This window comes from Schistocerca americana, chromosome 3, assembly GCF_021461395.2.
Source record: "Schistocerca americana isolate TAMUIC-IGC-003095 chromosome 3, iqSchAmer2.1, whole genome shotgun sequence".
In the NCBI taxonomy this organism is placed as follows: domain Eukaryota; kingdom Metazoa; phylum Arthropoda; class Insecta; order Orthoptera; family Acrididae; genus Schistocerca; species Schistocerca americana.
The window spans coordinates 365,370,385-365,390,266 of NC_060121.1; the positions used below are offsets into that span (position 1 = coordinate 365,370,385).

Consider the following 19,882-nt stretch of genomic DNA (forward strand, 5'->3'; position numbering starts at 1 on the left):
AGAATTGCTACACCGAAGCTGTAATGTCAATGGCAGCTTGTTACCAGTATGCACCAAGCTGGTGGCCATGCCAAGCTAGCAGACATTGTCACTGGGACAGCAGCCTTTGATCATTATTAAAACGATGTTGATATGTATTCTAAATGAAAAATGAAAATTTTGTATGATTTCAGATCTGTGTCAGCTACCTGCATTACGATTGCCTTCACTGCATTAAGCTGAAACTAATACATGCAAGCAATCGGTGTTACTGTTACAATGTTAATGATGTGAAAATGTATTATGAAGACAAATAAAACTGCACAGAAGATGCTATTTACGAAAATTTAATATCTGTTTCGAGAAATTATTTGCTTCATAAGTATTTGTGCTTAGTGTCTAACATAATGTAATTAAGATCATTTTACTGAGAAGAAGAATTGTTAGTTGAGGGACTGAGTAAAAGGAAGTGGAATATTTTTGTATTCAAAAATCTCCAGGAAAGTGACTAATTAATTGGCATGAATTTGACTGGGGTTTTGGAAGCAGTACTGGTATTTAAGATCAATTTTAAAAGGCAGTTACATTCTCTCTAAGTGATCTCTGTTTTCTGAAGTGGAAAGATGGTACATTTTTGACATCCATGTGAAGCTAGTTCTGAGATATGATGTACACAATTGCATTCGTGACTGGTTAGTTGTATGCACTAATATCACTGCTTGTCTTAGCAATGGACAGCAATAACTGCATTTTGAGCTATGAAAAATCTATTAATGTTTGAGATTATGATGAAATTTATCCATGGTAGTTCTGTAATTAGTGGCTGCTAGTCCTATTAAAAAAGAATCTATTAGAATAAATAACTTCTTCGGAGCGGCGATGGTAATACTGACCCATTCAGTACTGATGGAATAGGTTACAACATATTTGCCAAGTTACAGCCTTAGCAGAGTTATCTGATGAGTGAATTTAAGGATTAACTATCTGCTAAGGGCAATGAAAGACCAAATCGGTCAACATACAGTATCGGAGGCATGAATATCATCATTAAGCTACTTCTATTAACTAATTGCTCAGTTGATGGACACAGTGAATTGATTAGTATGTGCTCACCATCTGTTGCAGGTGATGATCATATTGATAACACCTGGCCAGAATTATTGTTGTTCGTTACCCTTGGTAGGTGACAAAAGTATGACCAGGACAAACTAGAAAAAATGGGCATGTATAACAAAAATACACGAATTAACCTCAAGATTTAGTAAAATTAAGAAAAAAAGACAGAGAAACAACTAGGGGCAAGAAAGAAGACAAAGATAGAAGATGAAGTACAAGAGTGAAGCTGAAGCCACAAGAAAAGAAGACTAGGTCTTCAGGGTACAAGACAGGCGTGGTCTGTTACAGACACTGGCAGTGGCGATCAGAGGTGATAGTGGCAGCCAGCCGACCACCAATCAACAGCAATGCGGGGTTGTCTCCAGAGTAGTTGGGGGTACAAGACGTTGCTGATTTGCCTGGAGGTGCAGGATTCTGTCAGAGCATCACTACAACTTCCAACCGTCACAGGCCTGCATGTATCACATCACACTGACATCAACAAATACTAATAGCAGAAATAGATCCAGTGAGTTTAATGGGACAGTCTCTGATTTTTATTGATGAGTACAGGCAGCACTTGATAGTCACAATTGTTGTGGGCATACTAAAATATAAAGGGTCACACAGTATAGTTATCTACATAATTTTGGACCCAAGATAGGCTATATTGGGCTAATGTAGAAATAAGTGATTATATATAATCAGAAAATATATACAATTATTGATGTTTAGTTATTAAACCATGAGTTTACAATCGATGTTTAGTCCATCGTACAGGGTGATACAGAATAACAGGAATGTTTGAAATCAGTAGTGGCAGCCATGTGCAGGTGGCCGCACTGAGGATTCGTGACAGTGAGTAAACAGTCCACCATTTCAGTAATCATGGATCAGTGGAACTGACAACAGCCTGTGTTAGCCATAAAAATATTTTATAAAAACAATGATAGATTGGTAGCAACACAGAGTGAGTTTTGACATTTTTATAGTTTAGGACGTCATAATGCCATTCCATTGAAACACAAGATAAAATGCTGGATTAATAACTCTGAAGAGACTGGATCTGCCCTCAAGAAGAAACCAACAGAACGACCAAGAAGGGTGCATTCTCCAGCGAACATTGACGTTGTATTCGAGTCTGTCTTACGGAGCCCATGGTGTTCAATTCGTAAGCAAGCAGCAGTGGTTGGAATGTCCCGAGAGTGTGTTCACAGAATTCATCGTCTTGATTTAAAATTTCATCTGTACAAACTACAGATGGTGCAACAATTTATGAACGATTACCAGTTACGATTATGATTCTGTCAACAAGCAAAGTCTACACGACTCAACCAAGAACCCTGGATGAGATAAAACAGAGAATTCAGGATGTAATTCACAGTATCCCAACTGAGATGTTGCAGCAGTCACTGAGGAATCTCAACAGCAGATTTCACGAATGTATTCGTACAGTACGACACCATCTACAGAATATAATTTTTTAAAAATGATAAATACCATCAGTGTTTTGTAAATGTAAAACTACTGAAAATGGTTGAAATGCATGGGTCTTTGAATGAACGAACACACATTCTTAAAAAGGCTCTGGCCACTCACAGTAATTAAAGTAATGTTAAGATGAAAGAACTGTTAGATGCTAATAATGTCGAGCTCAAAAATAAGGTGAGCCTATTTGGGCTTTCGTAGCATCTCTTGAATCCCTTGATTCCTTAACATGTTGCTCTAACACTTTACTCATGCCATGGTTTTCTGTTCCCAAATCTTTGATCCCTGTCTTTAGTTCTGAAATATTATTGGATAACTGTTCTTGTAACTCCTCCTTACTATTATTATTATTATTATTATTATTATTATTATTATTATTATTATACCTCACTCAATCAGTCTCACTACCGACTATGTTTTCTGCCTCCTCCTCTTTTACCTTGCTGTTCCCATTTTGGTTAATAAATCCGCTTATATTGCACAGAGCCCGTGCATTGTCTTTCACTTTGCTAATAACATCTAATTCACCCAGGTAATGTGAAATCTCATCTGTTCTAGCAGAGTTATTACCTATCATTTTCACTCTGATGTAGGTGGGTAGCTGACTAGTTAATAATATTATTAATTACACTTTGTTTAAAAGTTTGTCCAATAATTGTGCTTTGTCTAAATGACACTCTAAATATTGCTTCAAACCTCCCCATCACCTATAAATTCTAATGACAACTTGTTCTGCTCAGCTACTGGCCAATACTTTTCTTTAAATCTTGTGCAAAATTCTTACCGCTCGCTGAATTCATTGTGATATTGTGTATCACATTTTACAGCCTCCCCTTCTAAGTGTGCTGATGCCCTTTGGATTTTTCTTTGTCTGCTCCATGAATTTGGCACTATGTCTTTAAATTTCCTAGTTCAAACATTGACAACTTCGTAGAAAGCCCACTGTTACTCTCAAATTAAAACCCCTCCCACAACTCTTATCTGACAAGGCAAGTCCTTCCCATGTTTTCATGTGATGATACCCCAGAATCTACTTTCGAATTACTGTGGCGCACCTCACTGCCACTACTGATCTCGCAATCTTTACAGAGACCTTTACCAGACCTAAGGTCTGAGAAAGGAAAGATAATAATAATAGTAATAATAATAGTGATAATAAAGGTTACTGGGCATATAATTGGGCAAAATATTAATTATCAAAGATCATAATTGAGAGAGCAGAACGACCTGAGATACCCGGTGGGAACAGTTTTGATACAACCGGTGGAAAACTAAGGAGGTCATTTGGTAGGGGCCACATCGTAGGACCTGTGTATAGAAATAATGGGCCCAGAAAGCTTTATGTATAAACTGTGCACCAAGATAGGTTATTACCCCTTTAACTGCTCTGGACATGTTAACGCGCATGCCTTTGTACCTGTCCCTGTCTGCTCTGAATGTGTTAACGCACACCACCTCTACGCGTAGACACGTTCAGGGTACCAGGTAGAAGGACTGGTGGTGCGCGTAAACATGTTCAGAGCACACAGGGACAGGTTCAAACATGTGCACGTTAACACGTCCAGAGCAGTTAAAGGGTTAAGAGAAGAGTTGTTGGAAGAAAGAGTTTAATCAACAGGAGGAAGTGACAGAACCAGTCATATTACGAAAAGTAGAATCACTACCATTTTGATTGGTTCTAGACACAGGTAGCGATACGAGTGTTACAAATAAAAGTACTTATGACCAGTTGAAACAAAGCACACAGTACCCAATTTTGTCCGTAGACAGAACACAAGTAATCAGTATTTGTGGAAATTGAGAGAAACAAGTTAAGGAAGAAGTGTTGTTAACAGTTTTGTTGGGGAAAGTTAAGTTCACTCACTTCTTTAATAATAAAGTATTTAAATGTTTCTACACTTTAGGAGTAGACTTGATGGGCAGAAACCAAATTATAACTGATTTCAAACATAGAAAGATGAACTTCCCAAAGTCGCAGCCAATACAAGAAGTTAATTTTATCCAGATTGGTAATGTGAAAAGGGTGGTGAGTAATTGAGACGTAGTCTGTGCAAATTCCAATATTTGTGAGGTATCACACAATAAAGAGCATAATAATAAAACAGAAATAAACCAGAATGGGATCACACATTGTATTTGTGATAAAATAAATGAAAGTGAGATACTTAATCAACACAAAGAGCAGTATCTACAGACCATGCAAGGGAAGTACAAGGAAGTACATTCTGAAAAACCAGGGATAATTAAAGGAAATAGTTGTAGATTAAAAATTTTAATTCCTTGAACATTCTTTAAGAAACCCTGCATGACACTTCTGGCTTTTAAGGAGGCCACTTCTCAAGAAATTAATAAAATGATTGATCAAGGCATAATGATGATCTGCTGGTGAGAGAATCCTGTGGAATTGTTAGGATGGTCTTGAATGCAAGAGCCTTAAATCAGTATACTGAAAAGGAACAGAATCAGCCAGTGCCAACAGAAGACATTAAGTTAGAGGGTGTTATATATACAAGATCAATGGACCTGACTTCCAGACACTGGCAAGTCCCTCTCCATTCTGGTTGATGCCTTGTGACAGCTTCCGTATTTGAAGGAAAGCCATATCATTTCAGAGTACTACTTTCTGGGTTAAATGTATGAATTATTATCTTTATGAGAGCATTGGATCAAGCCCTAGGGAGTAAAGTAGTCCAGAAAATAACAACATACATAGATAATGTGAGCACGGTGACAAATCTTGGTGCAAACGTATCAAATTATTACAAGAAGTGTTACAAAGATTTCTCGACTCTGGAATTATTATCAAACTAAGTCTGTTTTAGGAGCCAAGGAGTCGAAGTACTCAGGACATATCATCGACAGTAGGGGAATAAGGCCAGGCCCAAGAAGCCAGAAGCTACAGAAAAAATTTTAGGAATGGTAGGACATTATCATAGGTATTTATCTGGAATGAATATAGTACACCCTGATATTGTTACCCTACTTAAACAGAAGACTGAGTGGGAATGGGTACAGCAAGATTTGACCAGATCAAATGATATTTACTTAATCATGTTTGTTGCACCATCCCCAGATGGATGAGGACTTTAATATAGCTGCTGGACGCATCATCTTATGAGATAATTTGTGAGATTTTCCAAACGGAGATCCACAATGCAAATGGTGGACACAGGATCAACAACTAACAACATATTGAACTATGAAAAATCTAATAATGCTTGAGATTATGAGGAGTTTGATCTAAGGCAGTTTAGTAACTGGTCCCCACTAGTCATATTTAACAAGAACCTGCTAGGATAAGTGATTTCTTCAGGAGCCGGGAGAGTGATTTCGATCCATTCAGCATTGGCGGAATAGTTTGCAACATTTTTGTAAAGTTATGGCCTTAGCAAATTGATCTTATGAGTCAGTTTAACAATAAACTAGTTGCTAATGGCACTGAATGCCATATCAGTCAGCATACAGTATCAGACGTATCAGAGCTGCAAACATCATTGTGAACCCCCTGCTTTTAATTAATTACATGGTCGGGGTGATCAACGGACACAGTGAATTGACTAGCACATGCTCACCACCCGTTGCAAGGTTTGTAAGGTGCTTGCTCTTCCATTTTCAACAGTTAACCAGTGGGCAGGTGAATCTATATGCAATTTGCTTCAACTGAAGCCAATTCAAAGCTCCCAACATGGAAACAAGGTGAAAATAAAGAATGTGCACAATATCCTACTAAATGATAGTGTTTAAAGTTGTCTGAAATAGATGAAGTGGTAGGCATCTCAAAAAGATAAAGTTTAGTATATTTTTAACACAGAATTGACTACGAGAAAGTTTAGTGGAAGGTGAAAAAACTTAGAACAAGAATGCTGTGAATGACATTACCCAACATATCATGGTAAGAGACTCAAGAAGTAGTCTCAAAAGGGGGACACAGAAAGAACATTAACAAAGAAGAAGGCTATAAACTGGAATATTAGCTGATATAAAATAGTGAAATTTCCCTGAAATTAAGATGCACCAGTTCCTCTAATATTCTAATATCTTAGTTCTCATCAGAGCAGGAATTCATACATCAAAGTTACATGTTGTATTCACAGGAGGAGGAGGAGGAGATTAGTGTTTAACGTCCCGTCGACAACGAGGTCATTAGAGACGGAGCGCAAGCTCGGGTGAGGGAAGGATGGGGAAGGAAATCGGCCGTGCCCTCTCAAAGGAACCATCCCGGCATTTGCCTGAAACGATTTAGGGAAATCACGGAAAACCTAAATCAGGATGGCCGGAGACGGGATTGAACCGTCGTCCTCCCGAATGCGAGTCCAGTGTGCTAACCACTGCGCCACCTCGCTCGGTGTTGTATTCACAAACAGTTGATATTTTCAGTAATGCTAAACCTTCATACTCCGACGTCACTGTAGTGAAACTTCCCTAGTTGCTCGACACTTGTCCCTGAACACATGTATCACTCAAACATCTCTTACGAGTTCCTGAGGCTGCCATCGTTAGCCTACATAAGGAGGACACAAAATGAATGCTAGTAGTAAGTAGTTGTATCTCAACAGTGATACTGGTTATAGATGCCGAAAGCTCAAGGATTCTAGAGAACTGACAAGATGAAAAGTGAGAAAGTTTTATTCATGGATGCATTGTTCTTGATCAAATGTATTATTTCTATGTAAGTGCTTATGCAAATATACAAATCATAGAGTAAAACGTATAGTAAGCACACTGCAGAACAAAACTTTTTTTGATATCTTAAGCTTATACACTTTTTTTACACACAGGAAAATGTAAACATTGTAAAAACTGATGCGCATCTTCATGTTTTTGTATCACAATAACTGATTCATTAAATTTTGGGATTGTAGCCACATAACCTCTACTTATGTGGCTGAACTCTCAAAATTTAATTGATCAATATATACCTTGTCTGAAAAGAAAACTGATTATTAAATTTCAAAGGTGAAAGTTTTAACACAGAAAGTATTTAGCATGTGCATCTATTGACAATACTGCCATGTGGGTCTGCATCCGTATTACTGAGATCATGAAACATCGTATGATATATATGGTAAATCTCATGCAGATGTAAGACTTTGATTACAAAGAATGAAAATAAATTAAGTAATACTGTATTCTCTGTCTCCATGCACAACATGCAAATCACTTGTATCCATTTCTGCTCTGGACTCTACTATAAGACTGAGGAAATTGAATACTGAAGACCAAAGGTTTTCTTCAGAGAGAATGGCAGGGGCTCTGGGCAATACTGGCAATTGCTACCCACATCACGTTCATCATTACAGCTGCTTTCCTTGATCACTGCTAGCCATACCCTTAGTATTTCTTATTCAAAGCAAGCTGAATGGCAATAGTATTTCACTGTGTCCACTTTCAGACTTTGGGGTGCTCCAATGTTTATTTCACACAGAAAAAACTCTTGGTACTCTACTCGCCTTTCCAGTCATTTTCCACTCACACCAACCTCAGACCACTTTATCTTCTGCCAGCAAGATCAAATTCTGTCTTTCACAAAAGTCAACTAATTAATACCACTTCAAGAACCACATTGTTGAACTCAAGTCTTAGAAGAGAGAACTGGTTACATTAGAAAGATAACACAGAAAATCAAAACATTAACACAGTGAGTAAAGTAGTTAGTATATATATTTAGCTAAACTGAGTTAATGTGAAAGGTCTGAAATGAAGCCAGCAGACAGACATCTGGTAATAGCCAATAATGATATGGAACAGGATCAACATCAGGTCAGAAATTCTTGAGATTTTTTCCAGAGGTATATTACAAAACTGCATACACAATGTTCAACATAAAAATGTAAATATTAAGGCATAAAGATATAAACTGAAACCTATATACCAACACACTAATAGTCACTTAAATGTACAGAAAAAAATAACATTGCAAATATATTCACTTTTTCCACACTATTCAACACAAAATTCATTCATATGAATGAGTAAAAATAAAGTGGTGATGAGAGGGAATAAATACTACTAACAGAAAATGAACCAAAATCACTACCTTTTTGTTTTGGATTCTTTTTCTTATTAGTTTTCCATCTTGTTATTCCTTTCTGTTCTGTGTGTTCATTTTTTCTTTGGTCTGTTTTTCGTTTCTTCTTTCCTGAATGAAAACATACAAGTAACAAGTCCTATGGAATTATGTAAAAAAAAGGTAATAACACAGAATGAACACAAACAACAATTAATTTTCGATGGTGAATAAAGATATATTTCTCTTCTGTCTCATACAATCAGTGTTTTCATTTCCTAAATTATATGCAAAATAATGTTTTATACATCAACATAGAAAAATATATCATTTCTACAGACAATTATGACAGCTTACATTATGGTCACAGAGTAATATGTGGGTTAGGTTAAGATGGTACATGAATTTTGCTTATATCTTCATACTGAACTCCCTCCACAATTCGACCTTTCAATGGACCAGATGCCACTTCAACACTAACACAAAAATTTTTCTCGTCAAGATGTTTCAAAACTGCCTCACAACCTCTATATGCACCATTCACAACTTTCACTTTACGACCAACAGCAGGAATAACAGTTTCTAAATGTGCTTGGTCTAATTTAAGTTTGTGCCCTGTTTCAAACACAGAAACAACAGCTACATACTTGTCAATAACTTCTACAATTACTCCCTTTTTCTTGTAATATTTGTCACCTAGAGATTTTGTAATAATTTTGACTACAATGTCTTCCGTCAACCAATAATCCTTCCGGTTGAGCTTTTCCTTTTTTGCCTCTTCTTCATTAATGATAGCATCCAATGCAGATGCTTTGGCTTTTTCTTTCATTACCTTTTTTTTCTCAGATTCACTAGCAGTATCATTAAGAGATCTCTTTTTACTTTGTTCAGACCCTGCGATGTTTCCTGGTAAAAGTGGCATTTTAAATTCAGTTTTAACATCATCTTTCTTCTTCAAGTTAATGAGATTCAAATTTAATTTCAATTTCTCTTCCTCATTTTGTCGAACAAATTCTGTATAGGTACTGGATACTGGCTTTGAACAGTCTCTTCCTCTTTCAATTTGCTTCTGCAAAAATTCCATCATTTTTTCTTGATCATCTTTATCCATTTTTTCCTTTTTCATCATTGCTTCTTGCAGGGCAATAGTTTCTGGGTCTCTATCAATATACTGCACATACCAACCTTTCTCAGTTTCATCCACAACACATTTGCCTTCACGCCCTAACCACTTCACAAAATCTGTAAGTGTTTCCCACTGAGTAGAGTTCATGTGAAGATGATGACGTTCGGAAATGTAGTCCTGGTACACACGATTTGCATGAACACGCTTTGTTCCAAACTGTCGTTTCAGCAACTCTAAGTAACCATCACAGAACTCTTTCGAAAATTCATCAATGTATTTGTCAGCATTGTCAGCAAAAAGCAGCAGCTGTCGCTGGTGAGACTCTGACATCATGTGACACTTGAAACCATTCTCGTCTCTGCACTGCTTCTGACACATCTGACAGTACCAGCGGAGCTTCTGTAAGCCTTTTGCCTTAATTTTATTGGCAATGTACTTAGGTGTCCCAACTTCATGTTTTCCCATTGTCTAATCCAATGTGTCACACGATGGATGACTGAAGATAAATGGTAACTGTAAAGGAAAGTTGGATTCACTTTTCTTCATGTATAATGTTATAAGAAAAGGAAATTTACAGAGTACATAAAATTCTGAACAAACATTTCTCACTCACAACTAAAGAGTCAATGGGTCATTCCATGTCAATTCAACCAATTTGAGAAAATGTTCCAGCTAATAGTCTCAGATTTGGCTGAAATTTAGCACACCAATGTTACCAAGTGTGGAACACTCATGGACAAAATTTTAAGTTCCCCTGCCAATTAGTTCCAGAATTATGGCTTGTGAAAGAAGGTGGCTTGACCCGGAAATTGCAACCCACATCTGGCAGTCTATCTTCAGACCCAACTTCAGGTCTTAATAACTTTGTAACTATTCCACACAGTCCAGTGAAATTTTTACAACCCAGTAACATCCACTTAGAGAACATACTCTATGAATCAAAACACCAACAACATATTTCTGAGGGAAAATAAAAAAATTCCAAAATGTGATTAAAAAAATGTAATATGTTAAAAGGTACATATTGTAGGTGCCCTCTATGCCAAATATAATTCACTCAAAAAGGGTATAATCTTCTTGTGGTAAGTTTGACATGGCCTAAACACACACAGAACTCATCTTTCACATATCAGCCACACAAACTGAGTTACATGCACACGAAAATACAAAAACTTGAAAAATTACCGGAAAAACGTGGATTTTCTAAGTGTGTTAGCACGAAAGGGGCAAGTGATATCCAAGCCAAATTTCAAACACTGCATAAGTAGACCATAATATAATATGTGGCAAAATTTCAACTTGTTATTGCAAGGCATTTGTGTACAATAAAAGCCGACAGATGTATTTGGTTACGTTTCTTTTAACATGATTTAGCAAGTAATAGTGATGATGCAGACAGCTTGTTTCAGATAAAGCTGCAGCAATTGTTGGGAACCATCAGGCAACAGAAAGTTAAACAATGGTAGTTTTCAGAGACAGAATGAGTCATTGTTAGGCAGGAACAACAAAGGAAACAAGCAACCATTACAGGTTACTCATGTTTTTAAGATTCTAGTTCAGACTGGTCAGTACTGTTGTGGAAAGTCAGTACGGAGGCAGAAGAGTGTAGTAGTGGTGCTTTTGTTCAAACAAGTTACGGTATCGGTAGAGCACAAGCACCTGAATGTCATAAAACAACATAATAAACAAAATGTGGCATTCGCTTAGTACTGTATCATCTGGATGAATCGGACCAAGATATGTTGCTATGGAGATCCGGGATACATCCTGTGGGCAGAAGTAGTACAGTTCCAGGAAACTTTAGTGTTTATAATCATATGAAAGTGTTTCTGGATAAGTATTCTTTCCTACAAAGAAGTTGTTTTGATCCATTTCGGATTCATAAGAATACGGTGAAGTGCAGCCTCAGAGAAATTGATATAAAATCAGTATTGAAAGTGAATCAGTGCATGGGACGTAACATGAAACCATTACAAAAGTTATGTTCCAGGTGTGTTACAGTGCTAAAAAATGGAGAATATTCTGATAATTTACATGACAGTGACAAAGAGTATCAGCCACCTACAACCACAGCGGATGAGCAATTAAATACTTCAGTGACTGCTCTTGGTTTGTCTCCCATGAAGACACACAAAGTTGGGAAAGGAGAAAGGTCCAGCTATGGTAGAAGAAAACTACAAGAAGCTCAAATGGAACTAAAAGGAAGAAGAGTGGTGGAAGAGGAAGAACTATGTGCTCCAAAGGAACAGAAATCATGCCAGAAATGCTCTGAGTTTGACAAAATTGTGCATGATTTGAAAGAAAAATTTGCCATATCCACACGCCAGAAAATTCTTAGCCTTGCACCTTCCAGCTGGTCTATTGACTACACTGCAAAGGAATTCAATGTTTCTACATATATCGTAAAGGAAGCTTGGAAAATAAAAGCAACCCAAGGAGTGCTTCCACAACTTCAGCAGGCTCAGAGTTAGCAATTGAGTTCGGAAATAAAGGTGCTAGTGTCAGAGTTTTATGAAAAAAATGACTACAGTCGAATAATGCCTGAAAAAAAAGACTATGGAATGGTGAAAATGGGAAATGTACGTGTACAGATGCAAAAAAGAATGTTGCTATGCAACATATCAGAACTATATGTAGAATTCAAGGAAAAGTATCCCAATACCAAAGTAGGTTTATCATCTTTTTTCAATCTTCGGCCAAAATTGGTTGTGCCTGTAAGTGCAAGGGGCATACACAATGTTTGTGTATGTGAGACCCGTCAAAATGCTAAGCTGATGTTTGCTGCTATAAAGGATTCTGGTCCGGATTACAAAGGTGCAATGAAGCTGCTAGTGTGCGACATTTCTTCCTACCAGTGTATGATACACAGGTGTGAAAAGTGTCCTGGTAAGGCAAATCTTGCAGAACACATGAATAACAAACTGTATGGTGAACTCCTTATGGATGAAGATGAACTTGTTTCTTATAAACAATGGACACACATGGATCGCACAAGTCTTGGAACAAAACAAAGTACAGTGGAAGATTTTGTTGAAAAGTGTTTTCAAAAAAACGGACAAACTGAGCACACACAGCTTCACAGCAACAGCACAATCGGCTTATCTCCAGTTTTGTAAGAATAATTTGAAACAAGATGAAATTATAGTAAATACTAGACTTTTCTGAAAATTATGAATTTATAGTTCAAGATGCCATCCAAGGACATCATTGGGACAACAGTCAAGCAACTCTCCAGCCATTTGCGATTTACTATAGAGCTGAATCAGGTTATGTGTCTGTCATGAACCTGTGTGTTTTTAGTGACTGTTTAATTCATGATGCCATTGCAGTTCATGCCCACATTCGCACTGTCATGGCATATGTGAAAAACAAGCTGCTTCACAAACATTTTGCAAAATACTTCAGTGATGGGGCAGCTAGTCGGTACAAAAAAATTTATGCATGCATTACCATGATTTTCAGATTCACGCAGAATGGAATTTTTTCGCAACAAGTCATGGTAAAAATGTATGTGATGGTATTGGTGCTACCATTAAGTGCATGGCATCACGTGCTAGTCTGCAGCACCCTACAGAAGGTCACATTCTAACACCTCTTCAATTATTTACCTGGGTACAGAAAAATATCTCTCGCATACAATCATTCTATGTTTCGAAAGATGAGGTGAAATCAGTCAAAGAGTTGCTAAAAAGCAGACTAGAACACATTAAAACTGTTGCAGGCACAAGGAGCCATCATCACTTCTCTCCAGTGGACTCTGACAATGTGCAGATGAGCAGACTGACTGGTTATAACTATAGGTTCATGCACATGTGTCTTCACAGTGTGTCTGACTCAGGATTCAGAAGCAAAAGCAGCAACATACAACCAGGTTGCTATGTTATTGCTGTTTAGGATGACAAATGGTACTTAGGATGTGTTGCAGAGTGCTGTGAAGCAGAAGGTGATGTATTTGTGAACTTCATGGCACCAGCAAGATCATTTCATTGGCCAAGTTTGGCAGACAGGTGTTGGATTCATTTTTAACATATTCTTATGACAGTTCCAGTTCCTACCAGTGTCAGGAAGACAGTACAATTTGCCACTCAATGTACAGAGTACAGTAGATAAAGTGTGGGAGAACTTCTGTTCAAAGCACAATTGACTGGTTTTTAGCAGTTAAGATGCAGTAAACATTAATGATAGGTTGTGTTAATCTGTCTGTATGTTGTTGCTTAGTGATTAAACAGTTGTGGGAGAGGATAAGAAGAGACAGAATAGTTTACGATATGTTTTTACAAAATTGTGTTGTGGAACAATGGCCACATCACCAAATACCTCTGTTAACTTCCATTGTACACAAATGTCTTGCAATAACATGCTGAAATTTTGAGATGAACATCATTATGGTCTACTTATGCCGTGTGTGAAATTTGGCTTGGATACCATTTGTCCCTTTTGTGCTACCACACTTAGAAAATCCATATTTTTCAGGTAATTTTTCAAATTTTTGTATTTTGTGTGCATGTAACTCAGTTTTTGTGACTGATATGGGCATGATGAGTTCTATTTGTGTTTACGCCACATTAAGCTTACCGCAAAAAAAAAAAAAAAAAAAAAAAAAATTACCCTTTTTGAGTAAATTATATTTGGCATAGAGGGCACCTACAATACGTACCTTTTAACGTATTACATTTTTTAAATCACATGATTGTATGCGAGAGATATTTTTCTGTACCCAGGTAAATAATTGAAGAGGTGTTAGAATGTGACCTTCTGTAGGGTGCTGCAGACTAGCTCGTGATGCCATGCACTTAATGGTAGCACCAATACCATCACATATATTTTTACCATGATTTGTTGGGAAAAAATTCCATTCTGCGTGAATCTGAAAATTTTTTATTTTCCCTAAGAAACATGTTGTAGGTGTTTTGATTCATGGAGCGTGTTCTCTAAATGAATGTTACTGGGTTGTAAAAATTTCACAGACTGTGTGGAATAGTTCCAAAGTTATTAAGACCTGAAGTTGGGTCTGAAGATAGATTGCCAGATGGGGTCTAGTGTAGCAGGGGATACAACCCGTCGGCTTTGGACAGTGACGTCACAAGTCGCCAGAGAGCAGTTTACCATTTTCGCTTTTGCTGTTATGTTTCAGTTTCGTTTTTTAACTGATTGCTTAATAAAGTGGATCTGTTTATTCTATCTCGTGAGATTTTTTTTTTTTTTAAACCCAAAAAACACTTTATCAGCTACTGAAGGGAGCTACAACACTAAGAAGAATCGCTTCTCGTTTGGCGACTTGTGACGTCATTGTCCAAAGCCGACGGGTTGTATCCCCTGCTACACTAGTCCCGCCAGATGCGGGTTGCAATTTCCAGGTCACGTCACCTTCTTTCACAAGTCATAATTCTGGAACTAATTGGCAGGGGAAACTAATACTTTGTACATGAGTGTTCCACACATGGTAGAATTAGTGTACTGAATTTCAGTCAAATCTGAGACTATGAGCTGGAGCCCCTGGTTGAGCTGACATGGAATGACCCAAATGTGAAGGGTAAAATAAAAACGTAAACACAATAGCATAGCAAAAGAGTGTATAAGCCATGAATAAATATATGATTAGTTAAATAAAATAAACTGTTTTGAACAACAGCTGCACATCAGCTTACTATAAGGAGAACTATTTATTTTGGTATGTAGGTGATTTCGAGTCATGTGGTCTAGTTTTGCAGATGTTCCCCACTTTACTATCTCAGATTTTATTCAAACTGTGGATGCAGCTTTGTTAACCAAGTGAAACAAGATACAAAAAAGTCTAGCTCACAAATTTTAATACTTTAAGTAGTAGTGTGTCTTACGTGAAGGATGACAAACTTTTTTGGTCAAGTTTGGGTAATTGTGGTAAAGCAGCAACTCTTGGCAAGACAACTGTGCACATTCTGTAAGTTTCATATCAACTATTTTTGTCCCAAGTGGCTCCTTGATCCATCAATAAATTTTGTCAAGACAAAATTTCTCACAATTTTAAATAACCTAATGTTTTCTTGTAGAAGTCATCAGCAACTCATTCTACACCTATACTCTTATTTCCTATTTACGACAGTGTTTATATCATTGGCATCTGCTAATGTTATTGATAAATGGTCATTAATATACACAATAAAAAGTATGGTTTCTGAGAAGGGACATAATGGCTACTATGCATCCCTTTGTTTCATCAAAAATGAGAAAGCTAATGTGGAAGTTTTTTGCATAATTAGTGACACCTTAAGGCATGATCCAGTTGGAGACCGAACAGGTCTTTTTGATAAATCTTGTGGATTGACAAACAAAAAGTGACAAACATCCAGAAAATGGCATATTTTAGAGATGTGTCTGCCACCCAGCATAAAAATTTCACCAAACTATGCCATCACCTCTGAAATGATGGTGTAAATTTGAGTGGATTTTTTTTCCCAACCAGTCATGCAAAATCTGCACAGTAAGGAGGACAGGACAGGACAGGACAGGACAGGACAGGACAAGATTTTGGCTATGGTTTTCTGAAGGGGCCATAACAGCAGTTGCCTGAAGTAATCTGAAAAAGCCTCAATCAGGAGGCTGGACAGAGCATAAACCTCCATCCTCCCAGTTCTGTGGCCAGTGTATTAACAAATGCATACCTCATTTGGTTATACTTGGCATCCAGTTTTCTTATGTTTGTACATACTTGGAACACTTAAATTTAATAAAATAAAAAAAATAATTCTACACGGCTCATTTGAATTAACTGAACTGTTCAATACTGCTTACCAACTCACAACTAAACTGTCATTTACCAAACTAACCTACACCTCGATCTACACATCATATCTCACCACAACATATGTTCAAAAAAATATACACATTCAAAAAGTATTGCCACTGTTCTGCTTGCTTTGTCCATAACCACACACATTTGATGATCAATCAGAACAAGGAGTTTCAACACTGCAATCAGAGTAGCATGTTGTATTCACGTATAAGAACAGATGCAGTGCTGTCAATGTTTTTATAAGGGACAGTCACATGAAAACAAGGAGGACAGGAAAAAAAGTAAACTGTTCATTATTTCAAAAGTAATCAGTATAAGTGTTAATACACTTATCCCACTGTAAGACAAAACGTTTGATGTTTTCATGGAAAAATGTTTGTTGTTGCCTACAAAACCAGCATTGCACCCAGACATTCACCTCTTCGTCTGATGCAAATCAACGGCCGTGAATGTCACTCTTTAGGACTCCAAAAATATGGAAATTGCATTGGAAAAGATCAATACTGCATGGAGGGTGTGAAAGGATTTCCCAACGAAACTTCTGCAGTGTAGTCAGCACAATCTCGGTAACATATGGGCAGGCCTTGAAGAAAGACACTTGTGGCTGACGATTTGCTTCAGACAGAGATGTACGCCTGCGTGCAATTATGGTTCCATAGGCAACCACAAACATTTTTCCATAAAGGCACTGACCATCTTGTCTCACAGTAGGATAAATATATTAAGAGTTATAGTGAATCGAAATAATAGTTTTACTTATTTTTTCCTCATCCATTTCATTTTCATTTGACTCTGCCTAACAGCTTCATAATGATGCACCAATAAATAGCACCAATAGTTGAAAAAGATACCTGTTGCATCCCTAACCTGCATATTATCAAAAATATACCCATGCCTTTTACAATATAACTGAGTCAGCAGTATGATATTCCAGGTGCAATAATTACAAAAATGGTCAGTTTAAATCACTGCAGCATGTACTTTGTCACGGAAAGCATAAAGACACCCAAAAAAGGGTGTTGGAAACCTCTAAGTCCCCAAAGCTTGGGAATTTATCTAAGAAACCGATGGGTAGGCTAAGGAGCCTGGAAAAAGTTCCCTGCTCGTGGCTGGAACTACCTGGCTATACGCATGGTTGCTTGGTAATGTGGATACCAGTTTTTTTTTTTTTTTTTTTTTTCCCCCTTCCTGACTGGTGGTGAAAATACCAATGCAAGCTTCTAATTTCACTGTGGGAAAACTACCTAACAATTCTTTGTTTTGCGATGCTACAGCATGATTTGAAAGTGAAACTTGACTGGATAATTGCAAGCCTCGAGAGGAAAAAAACTATTGTGGAAATTTGATAGTAAATTGGAGGGGTGGGGGGGATACACCCTTAAATCAGCCTTCCTCAATGTGGGGGGCATAGAGTAATTGGGTGGGGTGGGGGGGGGGGGGGGGGGTACTGAGTTGGTGTATGTACCGATTATGTGACAGTAACTACTGGTACTAAAACAGGATTCATGACAAGAGTGTGTGCGTTTCTCTTGCCGTAAAATTCACACACAGCACGATACACAGGGAAATATTTGCTTCTAAGTAGTACAACTGGAAGTCAATGAAGAGTTGAATGATGCAGTCAGTGTTGTAAATTTGGTGAAAGCATGAGCTTTAAACAGTAGGCTATTTTCCCATTCTGCTGAGAACATTCCACTCATGATTCACTTTTACTGGGCTTGCAGGTACATTGGTTGTCTCGTGGCAAAGTTCTTCATGGTGTTGTGGCGCTGATGGATGCACTTCATCTTTTCCAATTGAAAAGCAGCTGATACACACACTTGCAGCTAAGTTTCTAGATATTGCCCGGCCTAAGTACAATTAATTAATTCTAAGGAGTCTTTCTCTGTGGGATATTGTAGTTACCTTATGGTCTAATGATGATAAAAGTTTCAAATATACTGTGATACTACATTACGTGCCATTAGGTATTAATAGCGCTTCATGAATGGCTACTCTCCAGAAAAATCTACCCTGACACACAGTGCATTAGTGGTGATACAAACTGTAACGACTTCAACATTCCTTTGCTTTCGAAACTTGGCACACAGTAGTTAATTCTAAATCATGTGGTTTGTTACTTTTTGGAAGATTGGCTGTTACAACAACAATCTTCTCAGAAATTTGCACAAATCCTACAGGCACTTGTGGAAGTTCAAATAAGCTGTAAACAGCAAATGGTAGCATAGTGAGACATATGGATAAATACAATACAGATAGCCCTACTAAAATGCATAAAATTCTAGATTTTGGGAGGAAATATGTCAAAGAATGGGAAAAAACACGGTTCGGTGAATAAACTAGGCCTACAAATAGCTTTGCATTTACATACGCAGAACACATTAAAACTACAATCTATTGCACTGAGGCAGACTGACAACCGTCTGTGTTGAGCAGACATAAAAATGGTTTAGTGCAAATACTGATGAGTTAGTGACTTCCAAGTTTGTAAACAAGTCTTCGGTTAGTCCTGAACTGAATAATATGAGAAGACAACATATTGAATGTGCCGTTTCCGAATACATTAGCATTAATATAATAATAGACAGGGATGCAAACCAGGGCATAACTGGCCCAAACTACACGGTCTGCACGGTAAAAGGGTGGGAACGAAAAAGACATTTTCGGATACATACTGAAAAGGGTGTATTCGCGACCCTGATTTTTTTTCTTCGAATCCCTAGGTGAAGGAGAAGCACACAAGGAAAGTTATGCTTAATGACGCTTCGTAGAAATTTCCCTGCAGAACATAAGACAGCTTGTTCGTTAAATTAATAAGGAAAACAACACTGATGCAGAGTAGAATTTTGCTATATCAATTGATTAGAACAGTAATTTAATCAATAATCACCTTTTTCTGTCAAATCGTCTTCAAACAAACGAATGCTTTTACGTAGCAATGCAGAGGACATCGCACATACTAGATAGGAGAGTAAATAAAAATGTCAAGTACGTACACGAACAACACACATCAAAACTACTTCCCTAACACCACAGGTTACATAAAATTCATTGGTATTTCGTCAACATGCAAAGATCTCACAACTTCCCCAAAATGTCGGCAAATGGGCAATCACGGAATATCTTCATCAAAGAAAATCGATTCAGCTATGCTTCCTCAAGAATTTGAAAATTGCACAAGCATTCAATGCATGATTTCACCTCCGGTATTTCAGTTTTTGTAATATTTCGACCGCTACCTAACGCCAAAAAAAACAAACATTGCCACTTATTTGCTTCACGGCAAATACTGTTTTCAGTTGCAATATCAAGAGCATCCACATATAAATTTAAAAAAAAATTCTTTTGGAGTAAAACTTTTACACAGTAAAGGTTTTTTTTGAAAAAGGTAACAAATGTTAACTAATTCTTAATA

At 37.3% G+C, this 19,882-nt stretch overlaps 1 protein-coding gene across 1 annotated transcript; it reads right to left on the reverse strand.

Moving 5' to 3' along the window:
* Positions 1–8,782: 8,782 nt before the first annotated feature.
* On the reverse strand, positions 8,783–19,672 carry LOC124605372 (DNA/RNA-binding protein KIN17). The gene is made up of 2 exons (XM_047137004.1): positions 19,358–19,672; positions 8,783–10,208 (listed from the first exon to the last, which is right to left on the reverse strand). Exon 2 carries the CDS (start codon positions 10,158–10,160, stop codon positions 8,958–8,960), a length of 1,203 nt encoding a protein of 400 aa, XP_046992960.1. The 5' UTR covers positions 10,161–10,208; positions 19,358–19,672; the 3' UTR covers positions 8,783–8,957.
* Positions 19,673–19,882: the final 210 nt, after the last annotated feature.

What these genes read in the sequence shown, in the direction of transcription:
- LOC124605372 (XM_047137004.1), bottom strand. Translation starts at nt 10,160, where the DNA reads ATGGGAAAACATGAAGTTGGGACACCTAAGTACATTGCCAATAAAATT.